Source organism: Anopheles funestus, chromosome 3RL (assembly GCF_943734845.2).
Source record: "Anopheles funestus chromosome 3RL, idAnoFuneDA-416_04, whole genome shotgun sequence".
Lineage (NCBI taxonomy): Eukaryota > Metazoa > Arthropoda > Insecta > Diptera > Culicidae > Anopheles > Anopheles funestus.
Window position 1 is genome coordinate 44262711 of NC_064599.1, and position 27542 is coordinate 44290252.

General features: G+C 35.5%; 1 protein-coding gene across 5 annotated transcripts; it reads left to right on the plus strand.

The window, feature by feature from the left end:
- The first annotated feature begins 773 nt into the window (after positions 1-773).
- LOC125770087 (homeobox protein extradenticle) lies at positions 774-27067 on the plus strand. 5 transcript variants are annotated; one of them, XM_049439313.1, is made up of 8 exons: positions 774-1260; positions 2264-2537; positions 15093-15387; positions 20469-20621; positions 20732-20912; positions 20986-21096; positions 21989-22136; positions 22235-27067. In XM_049439313.1, the coding sequence occupies exons 3-8, from the start codon at positions 15138-15140 to the stop codon at positions 22514-22516; spliced, it is 1125 nt and encodes a 374-aa protein (XP_049295270.1). In that variant the 5' UTR covers positions 774-1260; positions 2264-2537; positions 15093-15137; the 3' UTR covers positions 22517-27067. The 5 variants fall into 5 exon arrangements, with proteins under 5 accessions (XP_049295270.1, XP_049295271.1, XP_049295272.1 ...); XM_049439314.1 differs by having other exon boundaries at positions 774-1053; XM_049439315.1 differs by having other exon boundaries at positions 774-992.
- The last annotated feature ends 475 nt before the right edge of the window (positions 27068-27542 follow it).

Sequence of the window (27542 nt, forward strand, 5' to 3'; positions counted from 1 at the left end):
CTATTAGTAATGACAAAGAATTGAGTCGATTAACAAAGTTTAAATTCTATTCAAGTCTGTTCAGTACCCTCATTCAGAGCACATGTAGTATACCTTCTGGATTTAAATTTACATTTCTCATTTAACAGCTAAACACCTTTTCAAACTGGCTTTCTTTGAATAAACTCTATATGTTATATCTAAGTATATGCTATAGAAACAAGTACTACACAGATATTCAAACATACATTAAAATTACAGTAGAATCCGATTTTAAACTGAATTTACATTTCTTCTCGCACATTATTAATCGCTATCATTGTGCGTATGGTTCTAATGTAGCTGCGTCTACACGTAGAATTTCCATTCCGACTGTGTAGAACAAGGTAAATAGAATATTTTTCTCAGATGAAACAGTCTGCGATGAAATTGAAGGCATTGCGCCTGGCGATGTTTTCTTCTGTTCTGTCAAAATATAATCAACAATATTGTTTCCAAATGTTGTATGTTCCATTTTTCTGGTTTCTTGCTCGTTTGCTTGCAATTACAATTGCACTTTTAAATGACCAAATATTTCGTTTCAATTCCCATTGTTTCATGATTTGATTGCAAACATAGTCATGCATTCAAACAAGCTCTAGGTAGATATACTACATCGCAAGAGGCGTAATTGTGTTTGTGTGCAAACTCACAAAAGATTCGAATTGTCCACGGCACAGCGTTTTGGAAACACGCACACGATGCCAAGTGACAACTATGCGATATGCGCTTATAGCAACATTTGTTGATAGAGTAGTTGTGTGAGCAGGTATTTCTTTGGTAAGCTTCGGTGTGTCCGGTCATGTTGTTCGATAGCTGAAATGATATTGATGTACATTTGCGTGTGAAATTCGGTTCGGTTTAATAAAGTGCAGTGAAACCGGTGAAACTACTATGTACCCGTCGAACAACACGGACGATAAATTCGGTAAAAGTTGAAGCATCGCGCTTGAAATAGGCGTTGGTTGTACAAGGTACAAGAAAAACGACGCCATCTTTAACAGGTCCAACACAACACACAAAAAAATCGTTCAAGTAAGAGTATGCGTTAAATTATGAAGTGAAAGAGAAAACGGTTGGGTACTTTGACATATCTACCGAACGAGTAACCGAGAAGGCAAGAGCTGCACAAGAAAAAAGTGATGTTCTGAAGGCGTTCGAAGAACTGTGACGATATTAGTAAATACGGATTGAAGATACAAGGTGCACTGTTGAAAAGATCTGTTCCCCTGGTCTGAGTTGGTAATAAGTTTTTTTAATAATGTTGTTCTAAAGCGCAACATATGTATGAATACGTTTACATGATAAATCACGACTAAACCAATTCAAAGAACAATCGCAGCAAATCATTCAGTATCATTAGAAGAGAAGCGAAAACGCGTTTAAAGGAAGCGCGAGTGCGAGTGTGCGCGCGTGTAAAAACCGATACTGTGTTACACCGAGTGAGTGTGCTATGCTGCTCGCTGGCTTCTTTGCCTTTTTATTGTATGTGGATGAAATGTAGTTAAATAATTGGGAGAATTTTAAAACTAGTGTAGAAAAAAGTGCAGTGTTTCGCGAAAATTTTAAGTAAATTAAATTTAAGTAAAAAAAACTGCCTGTCCCAAGGCTCGTCAGATACGGTATAAAATCGACAACCAGATCCATGTTTCATTGATAAAAAATGAAGCAATATCGTTGATAAAGAGTGTGTTTCATGTAAAACAAAAAATCGATAACGATTGTTCTCTTATTTGGATACATGTATTTTATACATCTTTAGAAGCGCATCTTTTATAGCCGGTAACCAGAAACAAAAATAGCGATGTAAACAAAATTCTCGTGTTGATTAATGATTATTTTGCAAACGAAGATTTTTTTTAGTCTAGCTGTATCTTTTATCGATTTGCAAGAATAAACCGCACATCAATCTTGTGAAGCGTTGCTATGGAAACATTCGGTTGCCACTAGACTTCTCATTTTGTTATTGTGTTTATTTGTTTCTGTTGTATCTTTTGTTTCTTGAGAAAAACTTTAATTTTATGTTTTGGAATTGCTTTGGCAGATTATGAAACAATTTTTTCCAACATATCATAAAGTTGTTTAAGATAGAATCCATTTTCAAAGAAACTCTAGTGTTTACCGTCGGTAATTGGTTGATTGATCGTAACAAGTGTAGAAGGTTTTTTTTTTATTATTTTTGTTATCTGCGAATTGTGAAATATTGCTGTTCCAGTAATCAAACATATTGTTTGTATAATTGCAGTTTGGAAGTGGAAAATAATTAGTGTATGAAGAATTGAGAATATAATTACACTGCAATTGTTATATTCAGAACGACGATTCGTAAACGGCAAAGTGTATATTGGCCGTAGTGAATGTAAATTCGAGTGTATTTTATCATTTTAACCTGGCACTTTTGCACAACTGTGTTGGTGGCTACGAATGCTCCAACGTTAAGGATACGGTAACAATCTTGTACGTAAGGAACGGAGAACATTTGACGGTGTCTACGAAGTTTTCGGATACTAATTCAAGTGGTAAGTAGTAAGAGCCGTTCTTTGTATGATTTGTATTGTACGCAAAACTTGAGAGAAAAATCGATCGTTAAATCATGGTGTTTTTGTCGATAATTTAAAAACAGCGAAATAAATTTGTACCTAGTATGAAGTTTACAAATCGTTAAATAGTATCCAAGTAGGTAGACCAAAAAGGAAATTGTCATGCTTTCCTATCTGCTGCTAGTATTCATTGTTCCAACACACAGTCAATGGCCGTCCAGTACATGTGGTGGTTTCCCGTTTTTCTTTCCATTATACAGTCCGATTCCCTTTTTACGCTTGTCATAGCAGTTTATGATACGGGTAGATGCGGTTGAATATGTAGATGGAGTCGATTTGAGGATGGCGTTGATGGCGCATGGAAATAGGAGAAGAGGTTTATAAATATTTTCCATTTTGCTTCGTTTCCTCGTTGTCATTCTCAAGCAAAGTAAAAAAAAACAACAAAAAGGGAGCTGATGAAGAGCGCGCCCGCGCACTAGCCGCACTACCGTAGGAAATTCACTTTCTTCGAGTTGGTTCTTTGGTAGGCGACATTAAACCTTCAGCAGGAGGAGGGGATGAGAACAACTTTCGTAGGTGTTTTGTGTATGTGTGTGTGCGCGCGTGTGTGTGTGAATCAGAATGCTGAGGTTTGTTCAACGATACAAAGATACAACATTCAAGAGCCCATGATATGAACCAGTTTTAGGAGCGAAGCGGAGCATAAACATACTCTTCAAAAGGCAATCTAGAATAAAGGTTGAGGATGTGTGAATCCACAACAGAAAAAAATACGACCAACGTCTCAGCAGTTGGTCGATCCCATGAAAAAATACCGGTCGTTGGTACAGTCGACGCGATTTCTCAACCCCGAATCATCAGAAACATTTTTTCTATTTTGTTTGGAAATGTCCGCTTCTTCACGTAACACGTATGTTCCGGCAGACATACATGCATACGCATCTTCGGTAGAATACTAACGAAAAAAAAAGAAAATTGGTCAAGCGTACGATTATTCATACTGTTAACTGTGTTTGTACGATCTATAGTTGCATGCGTGATCTTCAGTAAAATGTGTTTTGCCTCTAACTAATTATAAAGTTACGTGAAACCGTAAAATTTAATTAAGGATAGTTTTGTTTTACTGAAACTCAAATTTTCATCCTATTTTGTGTGGATGTTTTAAATGGCGGAGAACCATTTCAAAGACAGGAGATATAGTAGACTGTGAATAGAAATATAAACGAAGCTTAAAGAAAACATTGTAGTTGACTTTATAATATGTTTTAGAGACCCTATTTGAACAGCGTCTAACCAACCAATTAAAAGGTTTTGTGAATAAATCTGCTGTACATTGTACGATCGTTCCTCTCGCCTTTAAGCTGTGTGCAATGCTGTGATGCAAGTAATTTTTTATTTGCGAAGCGCTACCTCAAATGTACATTCGTTTTCTTATACACAAACATTTACATGAATGTTGAGCGTCAAGTTTTCAAACCTGACGAATGGATTGGTCGACAGCAAGAGAGGGAACGCAGCAGAGCAAAAAAAAGGTAAATGAAACTTCTGTACCTACCCTTCCTGCTTGTAAACGATAGCGTGGAATGCGCCAAACCATGTTTCGAACGCAGTAAGACGAAACAAGAAAATCTTAACCTCATATCTATAGTGCGATAGGATGGCATTATTACAATATGAGCGAACGAATGAAACTTGAGTTTGAATTCAAACCTGATCTCTGAACCCTGGCTGGCATAATACAGCGAATGGCCGTCGTGCGAGGATCGGCAGCATCCAATGCACAAGTTAGGCAATAGCACGGTGAATGTGCCTGTGTATGGTGTTCTCTAGTCTCTTTTCTGTCGGTTTGTCAGCCTATAATACGGCAAATGCTGGAATATGTTTAAAATGAATATAAGAAAAAAAAATCTTCCTCAACTTAAAACCTGGAGAGATTCGGGGGATGGACGGGAATTTTACGTTACGAAGGAATGATCACATTGTGTGTTGATGAACTTATGTGTGTGTGTGTGTGTCTGTTCCATGCACAAGGTCTGGGTGGAAGCGAACTGACAGCAAAATTGTCTTGCGCGCTTTCCATACCGTAATGCGGTGTGTGTGGGTGACTAGCGTATGCGTTGAGTACATGTGTGTTTAAATGGAATTACGATTTTGGAATGAAAAGACAAAAAAAAAAAGTCTCAGCTGTCGTCCCACACTACTGCTGCCGCAAACCAAGTACCTTTTTTGCTTGTTCGTTCAACTAGGCCCGGACCGTATGGCAAACGGACAAGAACGACAAATGGAATAAAAATAAAAACCTGCTAAAAAGCAGTATGCAGAGCAGGCAGACGACAGGCTTTATTTGAAGACGGCGATAATCTCTGACTCTTCTTCTCAGTTTGCTTCGTTTCTTTCTGTGCGCTTTTTGCTTTTTGCTTTATTCATTTATACGTTAAGGACAACAACAGCGATACCCATTGGCAATGCATTCGAGTTACCTTGAATATTTGATGTTGGATCATGCAGTTCCTGTACATTCGTACGAACTAATAGACCGCAGGTTGAACGTTTGAAACTAATCTTGAATTGGGGAAATTGACTAGAATTTTTTAGGGAAAAAAATTGGACCAAGTTCAAGTAAATTGGTTCAGTAACTTATTTTTTACGTTGTTTCATGTGTCTTTGTTTAATTTCTACTACTTTCTACTAAGGCACTGGTCTAATGTTGGTTTTTAAGCAAATGATGCTCAAGATTGAGAAATAACAAATCAATGGTCAGCATTACTCAAATGCTCAAACGTCTTACGTCTAAAACGAGTGAAATATTGCAACTGTTGATGTTGCTGGCAAAAAATATGTTAGAATGTTTAACAAGAAATGCTAAAAAAAATTGTAAAATTCCATGTATTGTTATGAATTGACAACAGCAATATTGTTTTCCCTCATATCTGTTGTAGCCCTCATATCATATCTGGGCGAAAAATGGCAAAAACATAAGCAACACCTATTAGCCTGAGCTTCGAACCTTCAACCTTCAGGGCTCTGAAGCACAAAACCATTCCTTCAAACCATTTTTCAGGATCCTTATGGAAATAGCATTGATTGTGTCTTATAAATACAGTTTAATTTGCAAATGAAAAAACTGAGATTAAAGGACCGATTACATGATGTATTTTTGTATGGATTTTCCATGGTAAAATGTGTCAACCTAATTTTTACCTACGCATATTCTGTCAAACTGTGGTAAATTCTATCACTAAGTGAAATTGCCCATTACAACCAGATTCCACCATTATTCCTCAAATTACACCATTATTCCTCAAATTGGTGTACCGATCCATTATATGTATTGTAGCTACATATTAAAATTATTATTCCTTATCAAACTTAATTTTCTCAAACCTACTCAAACCTATAAAAGTCTTGGAATTAAAACAAAAAAACATAGTTTATTATTTTGTTTCGCCAACCGTCATTTCAAACCATGTTGTCGAAATTAAAAAAAGCCCATTTTTTGCATGATCGCAATTATACATACGAAGCATGATATCTTCTATAGAAAAAGGAAATTTGATATTTATTAAAGACATTTTACTATTGAAAATCCTTACAAAATTACATAATACAATTGGGCCTTAAAATACCTTCCGCCAGTGTTTATTATTGACTTGTTCTGATACAGAGACATGTACGTTTGTAAAGGAATTTAGGTTTTCTCCTACTAGAAGAAGTTTTATTTAAAAATTGTTTTAAACGTTCAACTGTTGCAATAATATGTTGTTGTTGTACTTTGGAGGTCTTATGTAATTTTATAGATGTTTTTTCCCCAAAGGGATTCTTTCGATCAATTTGCCAATCGAACAGCCTTTTTCTTTGTTTACAGCTTTTAATCGCTTTTGGTTCAAAATTCTGTACATTATAAAAACAAAAATTACCCTCAATTTACAAGTTACGTTTATTATATATTTTTTTAATTTAATATAATGAAAAATTCACAAAAATAATACACAACTCATCAATAGTAAAATTATTGCGAACTTTCTTGTATGCGTTAAGTAGCATCAACATTATTACACGCTAGAATGAAGTATGCAGAAAATAACGAGAAAAACTATTAGTAATATCGATGTTTTAGTATTAAATCGATGACGTAGCCCCTCAGTTAGCATTATGCATTAATTATCTATGAAAAAGTGTTTAATTCTTCATTGATCTCATTACAATGAGCGGTGGTGACCACCTTTTGTTCACTCTGTAACTGCAAGCAAGCATTCCGATGTTCTTAAAGTAAGAGTAAAACCTCACCTCGCCCCGGACATATGAGATATTGAGCAAATATAGAAGCTTTACGGGTTTTATTTATCATTCCAACTTGTTACTTGAACGTCGCGTATCGAACGTCCCGACTAGAACGTGTTATGTGCTCGAATGTGAGCGTGCGTGCGTGCGCTATTTGTTGTTCGTTGCGACCAATGCTTTTTGTCCTGTTCTGGGCAGAGTATAAAAATTCAAATGTGTTTGTAGTACAAAACTTTGTACGCTTTCCCTATGCCTGTTAGCCTTATAGCGGTTGAAGCTGATGCGTGTGTGTGCCCCGTGGTGTTGTGTAGCGTTTGTCCCATGGTGATGCTACGAATTGACCCGAAAAGTGTATGGTTGTGCGTATGTATCGTACTCTTCCACCGTTTACAAAGCATGTTAAGAAGAGTGCCCAAGGAAAGGATATGGTGTGGTGTGCGGTGGCAAGAAATCGCAAGGTACTCATAAAATGCTCAATTTTATCGACAATAGCGGTACGATGTCATAAAGTAGCATATTTTATTTGTTTATGTTATTCCGGTCGCTTTGCTCATTTTCCTGCGTAAGTACGGGGGAAGAAAGGACGTTTTGGCGAAAGTATGGAAATATTACAAGCAGCAGAACTAGCAGAAGAAGATACGAAATTCTGTGAGCTGCGTTAGAAGGGCGATCGTTTGCTTTTGTACATCTCGGGCAGGAAAGAGAAGAGAGTCTTCTTGCCTGTGCATTTGTTTGTTGGCACACCATCTCCATGTTCCTTGTTGCTTGTTGGAAAAGCTGCTGCTGCTGCTGCTGGTGCTGTTGGTTGGTTGGTGTGTTAGGCAGTTAGGCAAATGAGTTTAGAAATACGTCTAACCCATAGACGAAACACACTGCTTTAATAATAATGGCTTATAAGAACCTTTCTCTATTCGAGTTCTCCGACTTCGAAAATTTCTTGGTGGCGACGAAATATTCCAAAACTGTTGTACCGTTAGCCTTTTTTTTTGTTCCGAGCATTTTGATTTGCTTAATATAAAAGGAAGAAAGTTTTTTTTGTTAGCTTGCTTGTAATATTTTCACCGGTGTTAATGTGTAACGACATAATTTATTCTTATGCTGGGAACACAAACGGCAAAATAGTTATCAAAGCAAAAATCGATCACATTACAACAGCAAGAAGAAAATCGGTAAGGTACCACCGAAACAAAACCAAACCTAAATTAAAGGTAGGACGAGTTAATAGAAAGTTATCTGGCCGGGAAATTACACTGATCGACCGACCTTACCCATCCATAGCCACAGCCGTCATCCCACAACCTGTGAAGTCAGATAGCAAAGGTGAAAACAGAGAGGCGCAGGGCATGCTCGGATATTTTGTATTCCATATAGGTCTAGCTGTTAGTTTATATATCTATACAGTGAAGAGAATTGGAGATGGGTGCCTGCTTGGGTGTGTGTGTGTGTGTGCGTACCCTTTCTTCTTTACCTTCACCCTAGGAGGCAAAAACCGTGGGGTAGAAACACAGGGTAATCCAATTTGTTCTGCAAACAAAACCTTGTTTCAGTTCTGTGTTGCCCTGCCAGGAGCTTCGAAACCATGTAGTACCTGTCGTCTATTCCTATCGTGAGGTGGTTTGTATGTTTTGCCGAGTGCGTACAGCACTTTTGATAACGTAAGGGAAATGGTTCTCGATGAATGTTTGTTTGCCAATAGGAAGTGGCGCGATTCACGCCAACTGGAGAAATATTTGATAATACGCACAGAAGGTATAAGCGTATGTACAAAATATAGTTGAATACCGAAGGTCATCAATACGCTGCAGCATGCCGTGGAAATATTCTGTGATATTGAGTCTCAAGAAACCGGTCAAAAATTGTGTCAGGGGAAAACCGTACATGCAAGAGGTTCTTATATGTAAAATTGCATTTTCTTGCACTGTATAAATATGTTGGAATTTTTAATTTAACACCCAGAAGTCATTTTACCTTTTTGTTTTGTTGCACACAGTGTGCCATTTTTAATTCTATTTTGGTAGGATTAAAAATCACTTCCTTCTACCTGTGGCTGCTAATCCTGTGGTTTATGATTGGAATAGGATTACGGAGTTATAATTATTCTTTGGTTTAGCAGTATCAACTTCGGATTTTGACAGGGTAGTAAAATTAATCCAATTATAAGATGCTCCTTTCTAAACACTTTGCTTGTTCTGGGCTCTTCAATCTTTGGTGGGTTTCTCATTCTGCTATGTTTAACGGTTGGTCATGTGCGATTTGAATTTTCCATAGCTGAATTGTTAATCCTGGGTAGAGATTGGAGCCCACATCGAGCATTTGGATTGTTTTTAATACCGAGTCTCTATAGAAATGGACAAACATTCATTATAAACTATTATCATCGTTATGTATGAAGTACATTCTTTCACGAAAAGAACATATTAAATAAAACATGTGATGTGATAAACAACGTCGTTTTTACACGATAGAACCGTGGATCAAATCCCATCCGGGTTGTACTCTTGTCGCAAGGACTGACAACATGTAGCAAATATCAAGTTGTATAATACAGTGGAGCGCCAATTATCTGTCCCACTATCCGTGCAGCTCGGAAATGACAGTTCCAAAGGCGAATTGACATATAAACTACAAACCGGTGATGACAAGAAATAAAAGCCTCAATAGGAAATGATACAATTGGCTCAAGTTCGACCAAGTAGAACAGATTTAGTTTGCAAAGTGCACCTAAGAATATTAACTTTTAGCTTTAAAAAATCCACCCATTACACACTAAACACCAATATTTATCAATAAAAAGAGTTGTGTCTATTATCTGTGATATTCGCTTATTCGGTAGGGGTCGATGAGTACGGATAATCGACGTTCCACTGTAGTTAAAAGGTGGTGATGCATATTTCAGGAAGTGTAACTTGGTTTTTATGATGTAAATAATTATTATGTGTGAATATGTTTAAAAGCTACCTTCCCAATGTATGCAAAGGAAACAGATTGTTTTTTGGTTTTATTAATCTCTTTAATTTGAGAAAAAAGGCAATAAATACTACACCGCGCAACATGGAGATTGTAAATACAATCGATGCACCATTTATAAAATTAATTTTTGCCGAACATATCAACTAAACTATGTTTAGCGTTCCATGGAAAATGCGAACGCATCATGTGCAAATGATGCAGCAAGTTGCGGATGTTAGTTGTCCACGAAAATTAATAGATAGTGTTAAGGGCTGTGGATCGTAACTGAGGTGAAAACCTCACCTATTCGAGATCGCGTTACCACAGAGTGAAGATACACGGTCAATATGAACGCCAAAAAAGCACAATGTTGAGCGGGTGGCAGTTATTGGCGAACCGTTTTAATTCGTTGTGTGTGTGTGTATTTGGTGGTTAACATTTCTACTTCTAATTCATTTCGCTCAAGCCGCCGTAGTTCCTTCCGACACAGTTGTGTGAGCAGCGAAGAGAATGGTGAGCACGCGTGTGCGATCGCGCCTTTTTTTGATATATGGTCCGGGCCATCAATTACGCGTGCACGATGGCCGGCAAGGCGGGTTGGTGTAGTATTTTTATTCCATAGCGGAGAATGCAGAACCGCGCGTGCCTTTGAAAACGATTCGTTAATGTGAGAAAGTTCCTCTAATTTTCGAGATTTTTGCCATGCTTTAATGCGTGTAATTATGCAATATTATCAAGTGGATTGGGAAATGAAACCAAATACTATACAAGGCCGAAGGCTTAGGAATAACAGCAGAGACTGAAAGTGTATTTAGGCTATTTTATGTCTACAAAATTGTGGAACCCAATAATGTATTAAGGTGAGCAGTTTTGTTTCTGTGTGATATGTTATTTACATGAAGGAGTACAAAAATTTCAAATACGGTGGTTTTCAGTGTATTTTTTTTTACGTTTAATATACGTATGTTGTTAGCAACTTTTTGTGTACAGTTTTTCAATTAATTGAAGAAATATTTTAAAAGTGTGCGTGAGTGTTTGTTTTGAATAAAAATATTGAATAACAACAAAAATACTACGTGAAGAACGTATTCGTATAAATAAAAACCGTGTTGTATAGTGTACACTTTTGAGCAACAGTGTAGTAAATACAATCATGAAATGTAGTGTAAAAAAATTGTTGTTGGAAAAAAACTTCCTCTATGTTACGAACAAAAGAAAGTTGTGGTTCTTCTTCACTTTACACACTTACAAAAATTAACCAATAATCTCCCGACGGGATTTTGAGACAATGAAATCAATGAATGTTAATAAAATGAGCAATGCCGACGGTAGTTAAATATTCTTTCAACTGCAATAACTCGACCATTTATGTATAAAAATGAAAATGCATTTGATTGATGTTTTTAAATTAATGTTGTTTTTCCCGCATTTGGTGATGTCGTGCAGATTCGTGTAATTTTCCCGTCGGCACTTTAAGAGTTAGAACAGTTTAAACTTTCGACACGTAATGTACAAGTGGCGTGTATAAATATTGTTAATGCAGTGTTTAAATTGTGTGAGTTAAGTGCATTTAATTTAACAAGCAGTTTTTGGAGTATTGAATAAATCGTTCCAAAACTATTAGTTGATAGTATCACAATCGTTACAAATTGTTAAGCTTTCTTTCGATTCCGCTTCCATAAACGGTTGTAATGACCAGCGTGTGTGGCTGTTGATAGGGCGAAAGAAATGATAAATGTTTGAAATTTTGTCAGTCCCTCAGCGATGCGATTGACAGACACTGATCGAAACGAAAACGATAAAAAAAGGAAAAGCGAAGGTTTGTTTATATACCGGCATTGGTTTACGAGTGTATAATAGTTGTGTGAGATGAATTTATGAATCACGATCGATGGCAAGTGTGTGCGTGTGTGTGTGTTTTTGCTACGAATAACACAAGGAAATAAAAATTTATTGCACCCTGATTTGAGTTGTTCTATCATTACGTTTTTACGGCAGTATTTTTATTACAAGTTGCCATTATCTTACCATTTGTTTACAAATTCATACTTCGGCGACTGGGCAGTAGATTACTAGGCTCATCAGTTTATCGCTTCCTCTTGGAAGGTGTTGGCTGTTTTTTGTTTTCTTTTTACAACTTTTGGAAATTTTCTTTTGCGTGCATATGATCTTTGTGTATAAGATCTGAGATGTGCATGTCGGTCCTTACATTTTATTTAACATGCCTCAAGTCTTATTATGGCTTCTACGGGAAGTCGTCCTTCTATCTTCGATTTCCTTACACATTCCCCAACCACGATCGTACGTCCCTTTTCTATTCGTTATGAAACTATTAAGTTACTTATTCGTATGGTACGTGATATGATATTATATTAATAGTAAAATTATAAAAACGTTATCATGCACTAATTGCAACAATTGGATCGATTGTGTTTCGCACGATCATTCACCATTTTGCAATCTTGCTATCGATAATGATACAGCATAGCACATACTTCTTCTGCGTGTCAGTAGTTAGCGAAGATGTTCCACCATTTCGAATTGCGTATATCAAATGAAGTGACAAAATGTTTCGTTCAAACTGATAAGAAGATTGATGAACAGTTTGTATTTTGACTAAATATATTTGTTTGTACCACCCAATAGTGATCAATTTTTATTTATATCGATTACATTAGTTGATTGACAGCACGTGAGAAAAATGTGCGTGTCTGTACGTTATCAATTAACGATAGTTGACAATATGCCGGTTATATTGAATCGAGAAGCTAAAAAAAATTGGCTAATATCAATGTTCGGTTTCATCTTCCTGTGCTCACCTTCCAACACATTTATTGAATGTTTAGTTGTAACATGAATTCTTTCTGGTCGATATGTTTATATGGAAAACTTTCTTTAAAGTATGCACCTGTAATTGTTCATAATGAAAATGTTCTAGAGAATAAAAATAGAATTAACGATCTTTAACAGTGAAACTACATCATTGCGTATTAAATTTATCAAATTGCGATCAAATAATTCCACTGTAGCTAGAATTTTTTTGTTAAATTCCGATTACAAAAATTGATTGTAATCACTTTTTTCTTGAAATTTTAAAAATTAATCGTCCACTTGTTGCAGAGTCCTTAAATTGCTATTTAATTTATGAATAGCATTTATTCAATTTGTAGTTTATCTGTAACATCGTTTCTGTAACAAAAATAATATAATTTTGCGAGAAGCTCAAAAATGACTAATAATCGCGGAGATGAAAAATTTGCAATCGCAAATCACTAACTCTTCTAATACCCTGATTAATAGTTATTCTTGCTCAGTTAAGAATACACTAGAAGTATCGTGTATGAGAATTGCTTGTTTTTAACAATCCATGAGAAGATCGCCTTCTGCATCGGCCAAAAAGGTGAAAACCATCCATGATTGATAGTGTAATTGCATTTAGCATTGATAATGGTATGCATTCGTTATAGCTACGTTCTTATCTCATTATTATAATCTGCAGTGCAATGAACGAATGCCTCTTGCAGGCTTCTGGATACCGCTTGTGGCTGTAGGTGGGTTACATACTAACCATTTTTGCTATTCTCGTTTCCTTTTTAAATCTTGTTTTTCTTTCTTGAATAAGAAAAGAAAACAACTCGAACCAGTCCTTGGAAAGCTTGAGCTCGGGAAACGTAAAGAGTTTAAGCTCAGAAGAGATTTCAAAAGATTGGATAAAGCGTGTAAATGATGATTATGATGACAAACTGCATCGGGAAACGATCACGGTTCTTATTTTATTGTCAAGGGATTCATGTAAAAAGAATTCTACGTAATAAATTTGTACCGTTCGAAGCATCTTAAGCAATTTATATATTTTGGTATTTTTTATATTCTTGGTTTTTATGCTATATTTTTATTTATTAAGCTTGTGATATTTTTTTTCTATACGATTCACAAGCTAATGATTTATATGTTATTATTTTTTTCTTATTAAACTACAATAAACTATTTAATAAAAAAAAACAAGCTTTTACCTTTAAATATTCGTATTAGTTCCATCGCGTATCACACTTGAACAAGTAAAACTGTAATGATTTGTAATTTAAATAAACCATATTTCATAGTTATCATGAAAGAATAGTAAAGTATAAATAGGTTTAAATATCGATGCTGTCGTGTGACACATGCTGTTTAAAACCATGCAAAGTTAAAGGAAAAATATTAGATTTGGTAATAAATTAAAATTCATTTTTTGGGATTGAAAATATGTTTTTTATATACGGTTTGTAGCAGAATCCTCAAATTCTCAAATTCAGTTTGATAAGTTGCTTTTACATTATGTTTTATTTCAGTATCGGATATGTACATATCTATTGATGATGTAGAAACTGAAATCTAACTGAAACTATTAAAAAGGTATTAAAAAAAAGTATCCCGTTTATATCGTGTCTTTAAAAATCTTGAAAACGTTTGTACGTAGTGGTTAAAAATTCAATCATTGCACGACATTGCCTGTCACACAAACTCCTTCAAATTTGTTTGTTGATTCTTGATGTTATTAGCTAGGGAGTGTAATCAATTCAAACCATTGAATTAATTATATTTTTGATTAATTCTGGTCTGTTCTTTTTGGTAGCACTACCACCTCCTCACGAGGTTTTGAGCATGTCATTTCTGGTTTTCCTTTACTTCATGTACCCGTAGTCCTTGTACGGTCGGGATGGGATTTAATACCCGTTCCTGTCTTATAGAGACCTGCACCATTACCACATACACCACCGGGAACTTTTTTTTAATCTGGTTTATTATCTTGTTCTTGTTATGTTAGTGTCTATAGATCTGTAAACACACTAGTTGGTTAAGAGATGAACATTAACAACCTAAACTCTATCCGTCAAATATACCATCAGTGGAGCTTCATACTTGCATTTAAGAACAGTGAATCACACATGTTTATATCACAATATTGTAGCGTGCCATTTAACAAATATTCTTTTGTGCCAGACCCTGGGCTGTAGCAAATAGTATTCAACGGATATCCACTCTCAACTTCACATACGGCGTTGATCTTGATGATCCTATCTTAAATCTGAATGTGGTGGAAGCGAAGATCTTATCTGTTTCAAGATTAGTTGCGCAAAGATCTAGAGCAAGAGTTAATAAGAAAATCAAAGCAATGTATGCGATCATGATGTCTATTCCAGCACTTTAAATTAAATTTACATTACGATAGGATTATGAAAAATGTTTAGGAAAAAATTGCAAAAACTCACATGACTGCTAGTAAATTATATTTATTTACGTATTTTACTCCCATTTCAGACACGGATACTGTGGTGCTAAGAGTCTGTCACGATTATCATCCCAATGGAAGATCCAAACCGAATGATGGGAGGCCACGGTGGCTTAATGCCACCGAATTATGGTATGCCGACGAACGATGGTCAAACAGTGGACAATGATCCTCGCAAACAAGATATCGGCGAAATTTTACAGCAAATCATGAACATCACCGACCAATCGCTGGACGAAGCACAGGCCCGCAAGCACACACTGAACTGCCACAGGATGAAACCGGTTTTATTTGCTGTGTTGTGTGAAATCAAAGAAAAAACAGGTTGGTGGCTTAAAATGTACATCTGTATGGTTCTAGCACGGTATGAACGAACATTAAAAGCCTTAGACGTAAGCAATAATGCCAAACGTTATTAAGCACATGCCCATTTTATGACAAATATGATATATATTCACATTATCCAAGCTCATTAACAATTTGGGTTGATTATAAAATCTTCGTAAAATTCCAATGTCCATCTCTCCACTCGACTTACCAATAGTTTGAAGTTCGGTAGGTCATGGTTCTTAATACTATAAGAATAGCAATAGCGCACATGGATTGAAATCAATCAGCATATTCCGTTGGAATTTGATGTGCTGTATTGCATTTGTATTCAATAACTTTGTTGGCTTAACGACCTTATAGGTCATGCCGGCCATTTCTGTCTTTCTAGATATATTTTTACCTCGTAGCTTTATAGTCAGTCCTTGCTACGATCCGGATGGGATTTCAATTTCAATATCTAATCTATTTATAAATGACTCTTTTTCTTTATGTGCGAAAGGTTGAAGAACATCGATAAGCTTATTTTGTATTTATTCTCGAATTTTCATATTTTGTATTTCTTGAATAACGTCTACTGTGTAGATAAAACTTAAAATTAAATTAAATTAAATCCTCAATTTAAAAACGGTATTATTTCCTAAATCCTTTCTGTGCAAATTTTGTTGTTTGTCTGATCTGAAATCACAATGAGAGGATCGTTCGATCTATACAGTTTATATTGACTTTTATAATTTTGTTTGTTTGTTTTTCGAGCAGCTTCATCTTTTTTTGAACTGTTGTAAATATTTTATAGTTTATGCGTATAAAACTATTTGATGTTGTCAAATGTTTCTCGGTTTTTTGTGTGTAATTTTTTGCTCAAGTATAATGATTTATGACAAATTATACGTCGTTCTATGCGTTCCAAGTTCCCTGAAAATTTCACTGTATCCTGCATTGGCCTTATTGTTTACTTTTATCTTCACACGTGGCGTGCATGTTAGATCGCTTACTAAAATTATACTCTCTATCGCCTATGGACTTCGTTCTATTTACGGATGCAGTTTGTTGATTAAATGCATCGATGTGAAACAGGGATGGTTGTGTTGTGTGTAATCATATTTGTTTTATTTACACTAGCGCCTCTTTTGGACGTATATGAGGTGTTGGCAGATGGCAAATAGATGTCGAACATTATGGTTTCCATACGAATATCATGCACATGTACCTAGACGTTTCATTGCAATTTCATTCATCGACCAACTGAAATGTAGAATACTTTGGAGTAGTGTAGAGCGTAAATTAAGTTTAGGGTTTCCGTAGTTTGTAGCAATGAAACTGTTAAACCTAATGTATTAAATTTTTATTTTTTTTTATTTGAACCATACGTTACGTTCGAAGATCTAAAACCCACTCAAAGGTTTTGGTAAAATTTGGTAAATTCACAGTCCTTCAACATCTATTGATTTAGGCATTTCGCGGCGTAAGCGTTTTGTTCTTCCAGATAGAACCGATTTGAGAGGCGTATATAATTATTTGCTTTTCTTAAACTTCCGTATTTGGCTTGTATATAAAACCAAAGGAATTTATTCAATTATTTTCAGGATGCGCTACACTTCTTCGTTATACAGTTCTATGTCGATATTGCCCGTTTCGCGCTGTGTTCACTCACTTGCTCTTGTCTTCACTCACATATTTCACAGTGAGTCATGAGTGAGATGAGATGAAATGATGATAGATGAGTCTGTCGCACTTTCATACGCGTTATTGAAGAGATTCCTAGTGAGATCAATGTTACGAAGAATGCGTTAATGCTCATCGTTATTTCACGACATTTTTAAATAACGCTGCCTATGATAAATTTGGCGTGACTCCATTTTTCTGCTTAGTCCTGCTTTTCCAGTAAAGAACGTAATTTTTTTTTTGTAAAAAATGTAAACGCACACCGTACATGAAGTAAGTGGATTGATTTTTTGCACAAATGGCAACAACTGTGACGACTTATTGTGTTTTCAGGAGCATTCGTGCGCTTGTGTTTTGCATCTTTAACAGCACAGATTTGAACAAAAATAGAGCAAACATATCAAATATGACCAAACATAAGAATAGAAGTTGAATGGAAAACCATGGACAGGGAATGTGGAAGCAAAAATAAGTAAACTGTCATTTCGTTTTCAACTTCACCGGATAAAAGGCTTCATTTTCTTTCTGGCTAACCGTTTGCCGTTGATCAAACGCCTCGTAGTATCTTGCCTACCTATAACTGCGGCCAATGCGAAAACATTAGAGCAGTGTAATAAGAGTAAGAAGAATGCAAAGTGAGGGTGAATTGAATAAAAGTTTTCTCATGTTGTATGCCGTTGAATTATTCTCGGCAGAGTCCTCCTTCATCCCAGTTTCCAACCCGCAAGAATGTATCGTCCAACGTTCTCCGTTTACGCTTTTTTTTGTTTATGCCATATCTAAAATGCCGGTTTGGTTGCATACTGTCTGATAGAGAAAGCTGGGAAACAATGAAACGAACGTAAGAAAGAGATACGCTAGTGAAAATAACGAGATCAACCAACCCCGGGTGGGAACGAAATCTGGAAGGAGAAATGCTAAGAGAGCGCTTTCCTTAAGCTGTGTAGAACGTACATTTCCATCTATCCTAAGGGACTTTCGTTATCGATTTTCTTTCTTGTCACAGAGTTGCGTTAATGTGTGTGAATTTTTATGTCGCGTTCTTTTCGGTAAATCGAATAGTAATAGTCTTGGAATTGTTATAGAAATACGATAAAACATAATTAATGGAATTCGTGTGTTATGAAACGCACTGCTACACTATTTTCATACTAATTACGTTTCGTGGACCTTTAACCTTTAAACGCCAAGTGTTTTATGATAAGACGATTGATCTTTAAGAATAATTCAATTTAAAAAAATATAAACAAACATCGTGTACGTTGCCATCGGCTCATTACACACAAGTCAATGTTTTTCAATTTTGAATGTTTTTCAATGTCATTTATCTTATTTTGTGTGCTCGTGAATTTTTTTTTTATAATTCATGGCCACAAATCGCACCACGACAGCGAAATTAATAATATTTCCAATGCAATATTTAATTAATAGTGGAAATAAGATTACAAGAGATCGTTTGGGATACATTTTTACAACGCTAAATATCAATCTTTAGAGTGCCGTTTCTAATGCATATCATAACGGCGCTGCTTCCACACGACACAGGACAGGGTTAATAAATGGCCGTTAATAAAAAAGCGAAAAAAATCAAACTATATCGTGTAGGTGCAAATAAATTGTATGGCATGTGTTGCATATAATATAAATGTTTAAATGTTATAATATTTTCCCTGTTACGTCTCATTTTGAAGTAGTAGAAGAAGCAAAGTTTATATTCGGAATAATAGAAACACAACTCATTAACAAAAAGAAAAAGAAAAGTAACATTTGATTGGTTCATTTACAGAGTCGTTTATTCATTAGCATTAATTTGAATATTTCTTTTAGCACAAACACAAAGATACGAACATTTTTCTGAATTCCCTCCTTGCGCCGCTACTCTATCATGCATTATCGTTTTCTTTGGGTTACACCCTTCTGTCGTTACTTATTCTGCTTCATTGCTATGCTTGGTTGATTATCAAGGGACTTTAAGCTGAGTTCTAATCCTTTTCAAAAGATATTGTTATCGGATTATTTCTTCTACCACACAAACAGACATGAACATTGAGTAATTTATTAGAAATTATGGAATTTCTCCTAATTTCACTTTATTTGGCTTAAAAAGTACATACTTTGGTTAGTTTGAGAAAATAAAACAAATTTCAATGAGTTTCAACCAAGACAGTCTTTAAATATAAGAATAAATAAAATAAGAGTTAGGTGATTAGAAGTGTTTGTCTGGAAAAGTAAATTAAAGTAGTTTTGTTGTTAAATCATAGGTTGAGCATCCCTGTACTTACAGTACAATAAAAAGGAATTGTCACTAGTAATAACCTGTCTAGAACCTGCCAGCTAGCTGTAAAACGATTCACTGTATCTAGATTATTCGTTATAAATAACCCTGCGTCTTTGCTGAGAAGGTTTTATTGTTGTTAATTATACAACTTATTGATATTTAAGGATTACTGATCCATAGACTATGATCCCAACGAGATTTTTCAATCTCTAAGAGAAGAAAATGGTGACTTATGATTTCAGATGTTTGTACAATTTGTTTATTTTATATAAATAGCGTAAAATGCATGCTATTGAGTTAGGCATGAATTGCAGTTAGGTATCCGTACGTATAAGTTCGAAAATTACTGTGTGAATGATCTTCTTTACTGGATCGTAAAAGTGAGATCTAGAATATGATACGATACCGCCTCTTTCAGTATGCTTATCGTTAATTTGTGCAGTGGGCGTGGTTTAAGTAAATTAATGGGAAAGAAAGATTATATCTTTATAAAAGAAGAAATACAGTGTACTTCAGTTAATTAAATCACAGAATAATAGCAGAACATCAACTAAAATCTCATACATGATTAATTATTTCAACAGTAGATAATTTATTATTTTAGTTACATTAATTAAAAGCTAATTAATAAAATTACCAACATGTAGGTTTACACTAACATTAGTATTTAGAAACCAACAGACATCACAATTATATTAATATATTCAGATATTTTTGTTGTTGTTTTCGCTTAATCCTTATAGCTTAATCCTATTCCTATTTATATATTTATTATTTAGAATAACCGCCTTACACTCTCAATTGGATTTGACAAGGTGACTTTGTGACTTTGTGTTTTGTATTTTCCCTTGCATGTAATCGGTTGTAATTGTGCTGTTATAGATTAAATTTTTTTTCTATATTGTGTATATAGCGCTTGGTACCTATGTAATTACATACAAGTTTAGTAGTTACTGTAGTTTTTACAGTGCTATACAATGTATGTTGCTATATCCTTTACAAAAATATGAAATATTTTTTTATTTTTTTGTGATTGCACTGTTTTTTTTTTTTTATAAATGTTACTAAAGGCCCTGTTCTTTAAGCTAGGTAGTTGAACTAATCGTCTACTATTTTCTAACTTGTCTATTTGCAGTTCTATCACTGCGAAACACCCAGGAAGAAGAACCTCCAGATCCGCAATTGATGCGTTTGGACAACATGCTGATCGCCGAGGGAGTCGCGGGACCGGAGAAGGGTGGTGGTGCAGGTGCGGATAGTGCCGCGGCAGCAATGGCCGCTGCCAACGGTAAGCCAAACATGCACAACAGGCGGTTGTTATTAATTGATGTTTTTTTCTTCTTTTCGCTTTCTTCTCGTTTCCGCTTAAAATGCCAATTTTCATCGAAATTGGTGCAGATTTTCTGTCGCAATCCGATCTAACCGGTGGTCAAGATAATGCTATCGAACACTCTGACTATCGGGCAAAGTTGGCACAGATTCGTCAGATTTACCACCAGGAGCTGGAAAAATATGAACAAGCCTGCAGCGAATTTACCACGCACGTCATGAACTTACTAAGAGAGCAAAGTCGTACAAGGTAGGGTAGTGTGAATATACTGTAGTATTATAATTCTGGATAATTTGTGATGTTAATTGAATTTCCATTACAGGCCTATTACTCCAAAAGAAATTGAACGAATGGTGCAAATCATCCATCGTAAATTCAGCTCCATCCAGATGCAGCTCAAGCAATCAACCTGTGAAGCCGTAATGATCCTGCGGTAAGATTTCATTATCAAGCTTTGATTTTTATACATAGTACTTACACCTTGATAAAGGCATTTAGCGCGCGTATACGATGGATGATTTATGAATAGGAAAATTGATAATAAACATACAAAGGTACACATACATATGACTCCATTCATCGCATATTATATGATTCCATTGTCCATAAGTTGGTCTTCCAGGCTGTTATCAATTCAGTCAATAAAATGCAAACAATCAACGCTTGTTCAGATTCGTTTTGATGATACAAAACATTCCCCCGTGGTGTAGTCATGATTGAACAAACAAAAAATCTATATAAGTCGCAGATAACAAATATTCTTTCTGATGTCACTCAAAAAAGTCAACTACGTTTGCACCGTACCTTTTCTGACAGGAAAAAGGTTTGTGATCGATTCGACTTACTCATTATTATAAGGAATTAGGAATAAAAAAGAGAATTAAGAATTAGGAATCAATTATAAAAATATTTGGTATATTAATGAATACGCTGAATTGCGTAAAAGTGTTTCAAAAGCAAAATTATTAAAGTTACATTAAGGAAATCTATCATCTAAGGAGGTTCTAGAGGCACAGGTCTCTACAGCTCAGGAGCGGGTATCAAATCGTATCCGGACCGAACCTCCGTAGGACTGATTATTTGGCCTGCCATTTCTTTGGCTTTTGCGTAGCAGGATAGTCAGTCCTGCGTACGAGTGTTTGACAGTAATGGCAGGTCAAAAGATCTTGAGTCTGTAGAGGCACAACAGAATAAAAAAGAAATCTTATTTTCTTATCGAATTGTAGGATAAAGTTTGTAGGACTAGACAGCTGGTTGGTGTAATACAAGAAATACATTTATTGTATATATTTTCTAACAAAAAAATGCTTTTATTTCATTTTCAGTTCCCGATTCCTGGATGCTCGAAGAAAAAGACGTAATTTCAGTAAGCAGGCTTCTGAAATTCTTAACGAGTATTTTTATAGCCACCTTAGTAATCCTTACCCATCAGAAGAAGCGAAGGAAGAACTAGCGAGGAAATGTGGTATCACGGTATGTAAAAAAGCGATAACAAAGCAAAACGTGTGGTGATAGTTATTTAGTTCACAATACTGTTGAATGAATTAATGAAATAAATGCTTCTTTTAAAGGTTTCCCAAGTGTCGAACTGGTTCGGTAATAAACGTATTCGCTACAAAAAGAACATCGGCAAAGCGCAGGAAGAAGCGAACCTGTACGCTGCTAAGAAGGCAGCCGGTGCGTCACCGTACTCAATGGGCGGGCCACCGAGTGGTGCCGCCACACCAATGATGTCTCCTGCCCCGGCCCAAGATTCAATGGGATATTCGCTCGGGTCTGGTGGTTACGATCAGCAGCAGCCATACGACGGCAGTATGGGATATGATCAGTTACATCAGGATCTCAGTCCTTGAATTGCAGCTAGAATAACGCTAGATGAAAGGGTTCCATAATTCCGAACGCCAACGCCAACGTTTTGCGGTATTAATAAGGACAGCAAATTTTTCTGTTTAAAATTTCATACAATGTTGTTTTGCAAACAGTTTCACTATAAATATAATGCAACTACAACTTGACAGCCACCGAGTCACAGAACAAATGTGCACATACTTTACGCAAACTAGCAGATGTTGTGCTAATGTGCTAATAATGTGGGAAAGTGTTGAACTCTAATTTTTACTTCTAACAATCAAATACATCACACTTCAAAATAGTACGAAGTATACGGATAGGATTGCATTCAATAGACTTTTAATAGTAAAATAAAGTGAGTAGTTGTGCAGAGCATTTTTGGTTTGTCGAAAACTGCTATAACTATTCTACATCTGAATGAAGCGTGCGAATGTATGAAAAGGAACCGGATACATTTTGCAAATCTCCTTGCAATAGTGTTAGATAATACGAACTAGGTAAAGCAACGTTGCAGGAAGGTACGGAAGTAACGGGGCCAGTGTGTGTGTATTGGTCATTGCAAGGTTCACAATCTCAAAGCAGAAAATTATTGTCGTGCGTCTACAGTTTTACTTTTTTGTTATGTATAAATCGAGTTCGCGAAAATCGAAATAATTTCACTACATCACTTTCTGAAAACCCAATGCAAATGGATACGTGTACCAATTGTTAGATCTATTTTAGCTATTGTTTTGACTGTTCTCAGATTACTTTCGCTTTTATTACGGAATTGTTCTCATGATGCGATTACACATTACAGCAGTTGTTTCATTTTTATGTGTTTTGCATATTCGTCGACTGCATTAAGTTATGTGCATAAGTCATGCAAAATTATTGCTTATAAACCTTCCATTAAGTATTTGGTTTTCATATCTACTGTTTCATTACAACTTGTCAGCCGCTATTTAGTCCACAACAGTAGACTAATGTAAGAAGAGGAACATTCGTTCAGCATCTGATCGGTATGTCTGTCATTTTCATTTTTATTGAATCTCATAAATTAAGCACTTTTTTATCGTTTATATCATATCCTTTGTGTAAAATGGTGGTAAAAATTGTGTGGTAAAAATAGCTTTTTTTCAATTAGCAATATCCATTTGCTAAAGGTTAAACGATTTTTTTTTACGAAAAAAGCTTTGCGGGTGAACAGTGAATGAAAAATATGAGAGTGAGTTTATGAAACAAAGAGTTACATTTTTCAGGTACAATTCAAACACATTGAATATAAACAAACACTCAAAAAACAAAAAATCGTGGGTAAAGCTGAAAAACAAAACTACTGTGTATACCATTAGTTAATAGGATTACATAAGATCAATGATAGCAAACAGCAGTAAACAATGGAAGCAACATGGAATAACAAAAGAAGGAAAAAGGAAAACATAATGCTTTGATCAAGTACGTACGAAAGATGAATATCTTATGAACCTGACACTAACATACATCAACACAATAATGTGACCACATCGAAGTTGGAATGTAAAAGATGAGAAAAATGTATCTCATATAATAAACAAAAAAAAATCACGAAACGAAACTAACATGAAATGGTAGCGCACACGCGGAATTCGGCCAAACTGTGGAAAAGTTATACATTTAAAGGTATATATATACATATATATATATATTTATTAGTATTTCATTTTAGGGAATATTCGACGATTTGAACGATTAAGGTCATCATGCATGTGCATTATTTTAGCAGAAATTTGCTTATTTCATATAAGAAGTTGAAACGAAACATGAACGACGTCGTCGTAAGTAGAGCGTTAAAGGAGTGACGAAACAGACAGCAGAGAGGAATGTGTGTATACAAGCTGTAGTAGTGGGAGAAGTTTGATCTCCTGATCATTAACTGTGACTACCACTGATTACATCGGCAAGTACGCTAACACTTCAGCGCGGGTTGTCAGCACCGGTTGCAATGTTTGCGGTGCAAAAACATTCAAATTATATACGTAATTAAAATGTAATAAATAGTAAGAATCTTTCCCACTCCCCCCAAATTTACACCGCATCTAGTTATGTGGCCAATATCTGCTACAGCGGGGGAACAGGATCGTTGAGGATAATTTTTACTAAAAGAAGACGACCGGAAGCCTATCAAGTGCAGGCATTTAATAACAGGTATCATTTCATTTTCGTTTCTATTTTTCATTTCTTTCGTCATGGCAATATGTGTTGCATTTTTTTTTCTTTGCTCTGTGAGATAGAAAGCTTATGGCACGAACTAAAGTTCGCTAATGTTTGTCGTAATAAACATTCTGGAACGCGCGAGAGTGTTGTTTAGTTTTGTTTGTTTGTTTGCTTTCCATATCTGTAGTAGGTTTTGTTTGCTTTCTGTTGTAGGTACAAAGCATGTTTGCTTGTTAATGTGGTACCATGTTTCTTATATCTTTCACTATTACTGCATGAATATGAAAAGTCTGACCAGTATTTTGAAAAGAAATAGACATTTGTTTTGCGGTTTGTTTTATTTTATTCTTTTACTCTACTGTACGCTTTTGCTGGACAGTGAGAATACGAACAACACACATTCAATTTAATTGAAAATCATATTTCTACGAAGAAAATTCATACGTATTAATCTAATACATGCAATATTAGCAGAGTATGAAATTTAAAAAATGAGTTATGTATAAATTGGGTTACATTATGTTTTGCATTTCTCTCACTGTCTATTGTGTGAATCAGTTAGAGTAGTTAGTGGAAAGGGAGAGTTTTTAATTATTAGACATCAGTTATAACCATAGCTGGATGCACAATGCCTCTGGTTAAAAAACTCACACAAAATAACAAACAAAAAAAAAACGTCTGAAACGTCAACGACAATATACGTATGGAATGTGTATCTAAATGCAAATCTTCTAGAAATACTCAGTGAAAATGAAATATGGCAGCACGTAAGGTAACGATACTTAAAATGCAAGTGGGAAAGTGTGTTGGGTCGCCGCTTATGCAGAAATGCAAACAAAGAGAAGCAAACAAATCATTTGTATACGAATTATTAAGGAAGTAATTTAAAAGAACTATTCACTACATTACAAATTATACCAACACCTTTGTGAATAGTGAAAGTTTCTCTGTGCAGTAGTAGAAGAAAAACAGAGAAAGGGTTAAAAAAACACATAATGGAGAAGCTTACGGAACAAATGCATTATATAGAACATATTCAAATTTATTTTCTATGACGATGATAATGAACGCTCGTTCAGAGGACACACGGATGGGAAGCTGTACGTTCTCCACTGAGAACATACTGTTGAATGACACAATAATTGTAATGTTTGTTGGAATGTCTCAACACCATAGCAAATTATAAAACATGTACAAAAGAGCAAACAAAACAGCCAAGCACAAAAAGGTTTATCGTATATTTTCTAGACATTTGTTCTCAATGCCTTGTTTTCTGTGCTTCCCTCGTAAAGCAATCGCCGGTGCACAAATTGTTTCAACAAGATCATTTAACTTTTTTAGTTTGGAAGAATTTGCAATGCTAAAACAAATTCACCTTCTTGCAACAAAACAGTGCTTAGAACAAAACAAACTACATTAGATACAGAAGACAGAAAGTGAAACAAACCTATTAAGCGTGGATGAATATGGATTTATCTATGGAAAACTAAGACTCCCTCAGGTATACGAAAAAGCCCGGCATTCTCGCACAGTGGCGGCGGGCAGTAAGATGTGAACACTGTAAATTCACGTTGCATCAGCTTTAAATACATTTTACAGTTGATTGAATAGATTGGCATTGCCGTGACATCATCACTTTTGGTGGCATTGTTTTTCTTCGCCATTATTATGAAAATTATTGCTTTTTCACGCTGGTATCTAACGAAGTACTTTGTAGAATTCTTACTTTTCGTTCACTATAACAAAACGGCGTTATTTTCTAAAATAGCTCGCAATGTAGATCAATGTTCACTTTCTTCAATAACAGGAAATTGTGTTTTGTGCTGTTTCTTATAAGAAAAGATGAAAAGTTTTTCGAAATGGTTTAGAAATAATAGCAAAAAAATATGCTGGGTGAAATCATTTGAAAACTGAAACGCAGCACTGACAGCATAGTTTGTACTTTTGTTTTTATTTTTGTTTCTTCAACTTATTTGTAACAAAACATAAAACATTGATTGCAATTATTGTAGTGCTCATATGCAAAACAATGTCCCCATGAATGTGTGTATGTGTGTGCGTCCGCAAAGGGCCATGAAGGTGCGATACAGTTGTGGACAATGTGTGTGTGAGAGAGAAAAAGGATTTCTCCTCACCTTCCCTATTAATAGACCTTTAAAGAATTATTAAGCAAACAAATAAAACCTACGAACGCGAAGCAGCACGTAAGAAAAAGAGCACACAACTAAAAAAACGAACAGTGGGAGTAAGAAACGAAAGCATGTATACGAAAACGATTTAAAAATCTATCTATTAAATTAAAAATTTTATGTGTACTTAATTATAATGCTACATAATAATAAAACAAAACACAAACAGAAAGATATACTAGAAATTAACTGGTAAACGTGTACGAGCAAGTGAATGAATGATGACGGCGACTGCGCCAAAAGTTTGACATAGATATAAAGATAATAATACTCTTCTGCAGACTTGCCTTCGCTTGCCACAGATTTCGTCGGAAGCTACCATGCTGGATTTGTTGAAGGCAAATGGACCAACGACCAAATCTTTACTAGATCCTCCAGAAGTGCCTAAAGCCCCAGATCTTCACACATCACATGTTCATTGACTCCAAAACGGCTTACGACACCATAGATCGGAACCGAACTATGAAACACCATGCAACAGTACAGATTTCAAGGGAAGCTGGTACGGACACTATGGACGGGGTTGCAGTGCAAGGTGAGAGTGTCCAACATGCTGTCGGAATCGTTTGAATCTCACCGGGGTATGAGGCAAGGCGACGGACTCTCCTGTGTGCCTTTTAACATCGCTCTGGAAGGTGTCATACGCAGCGTGGGCTTCCCCCCG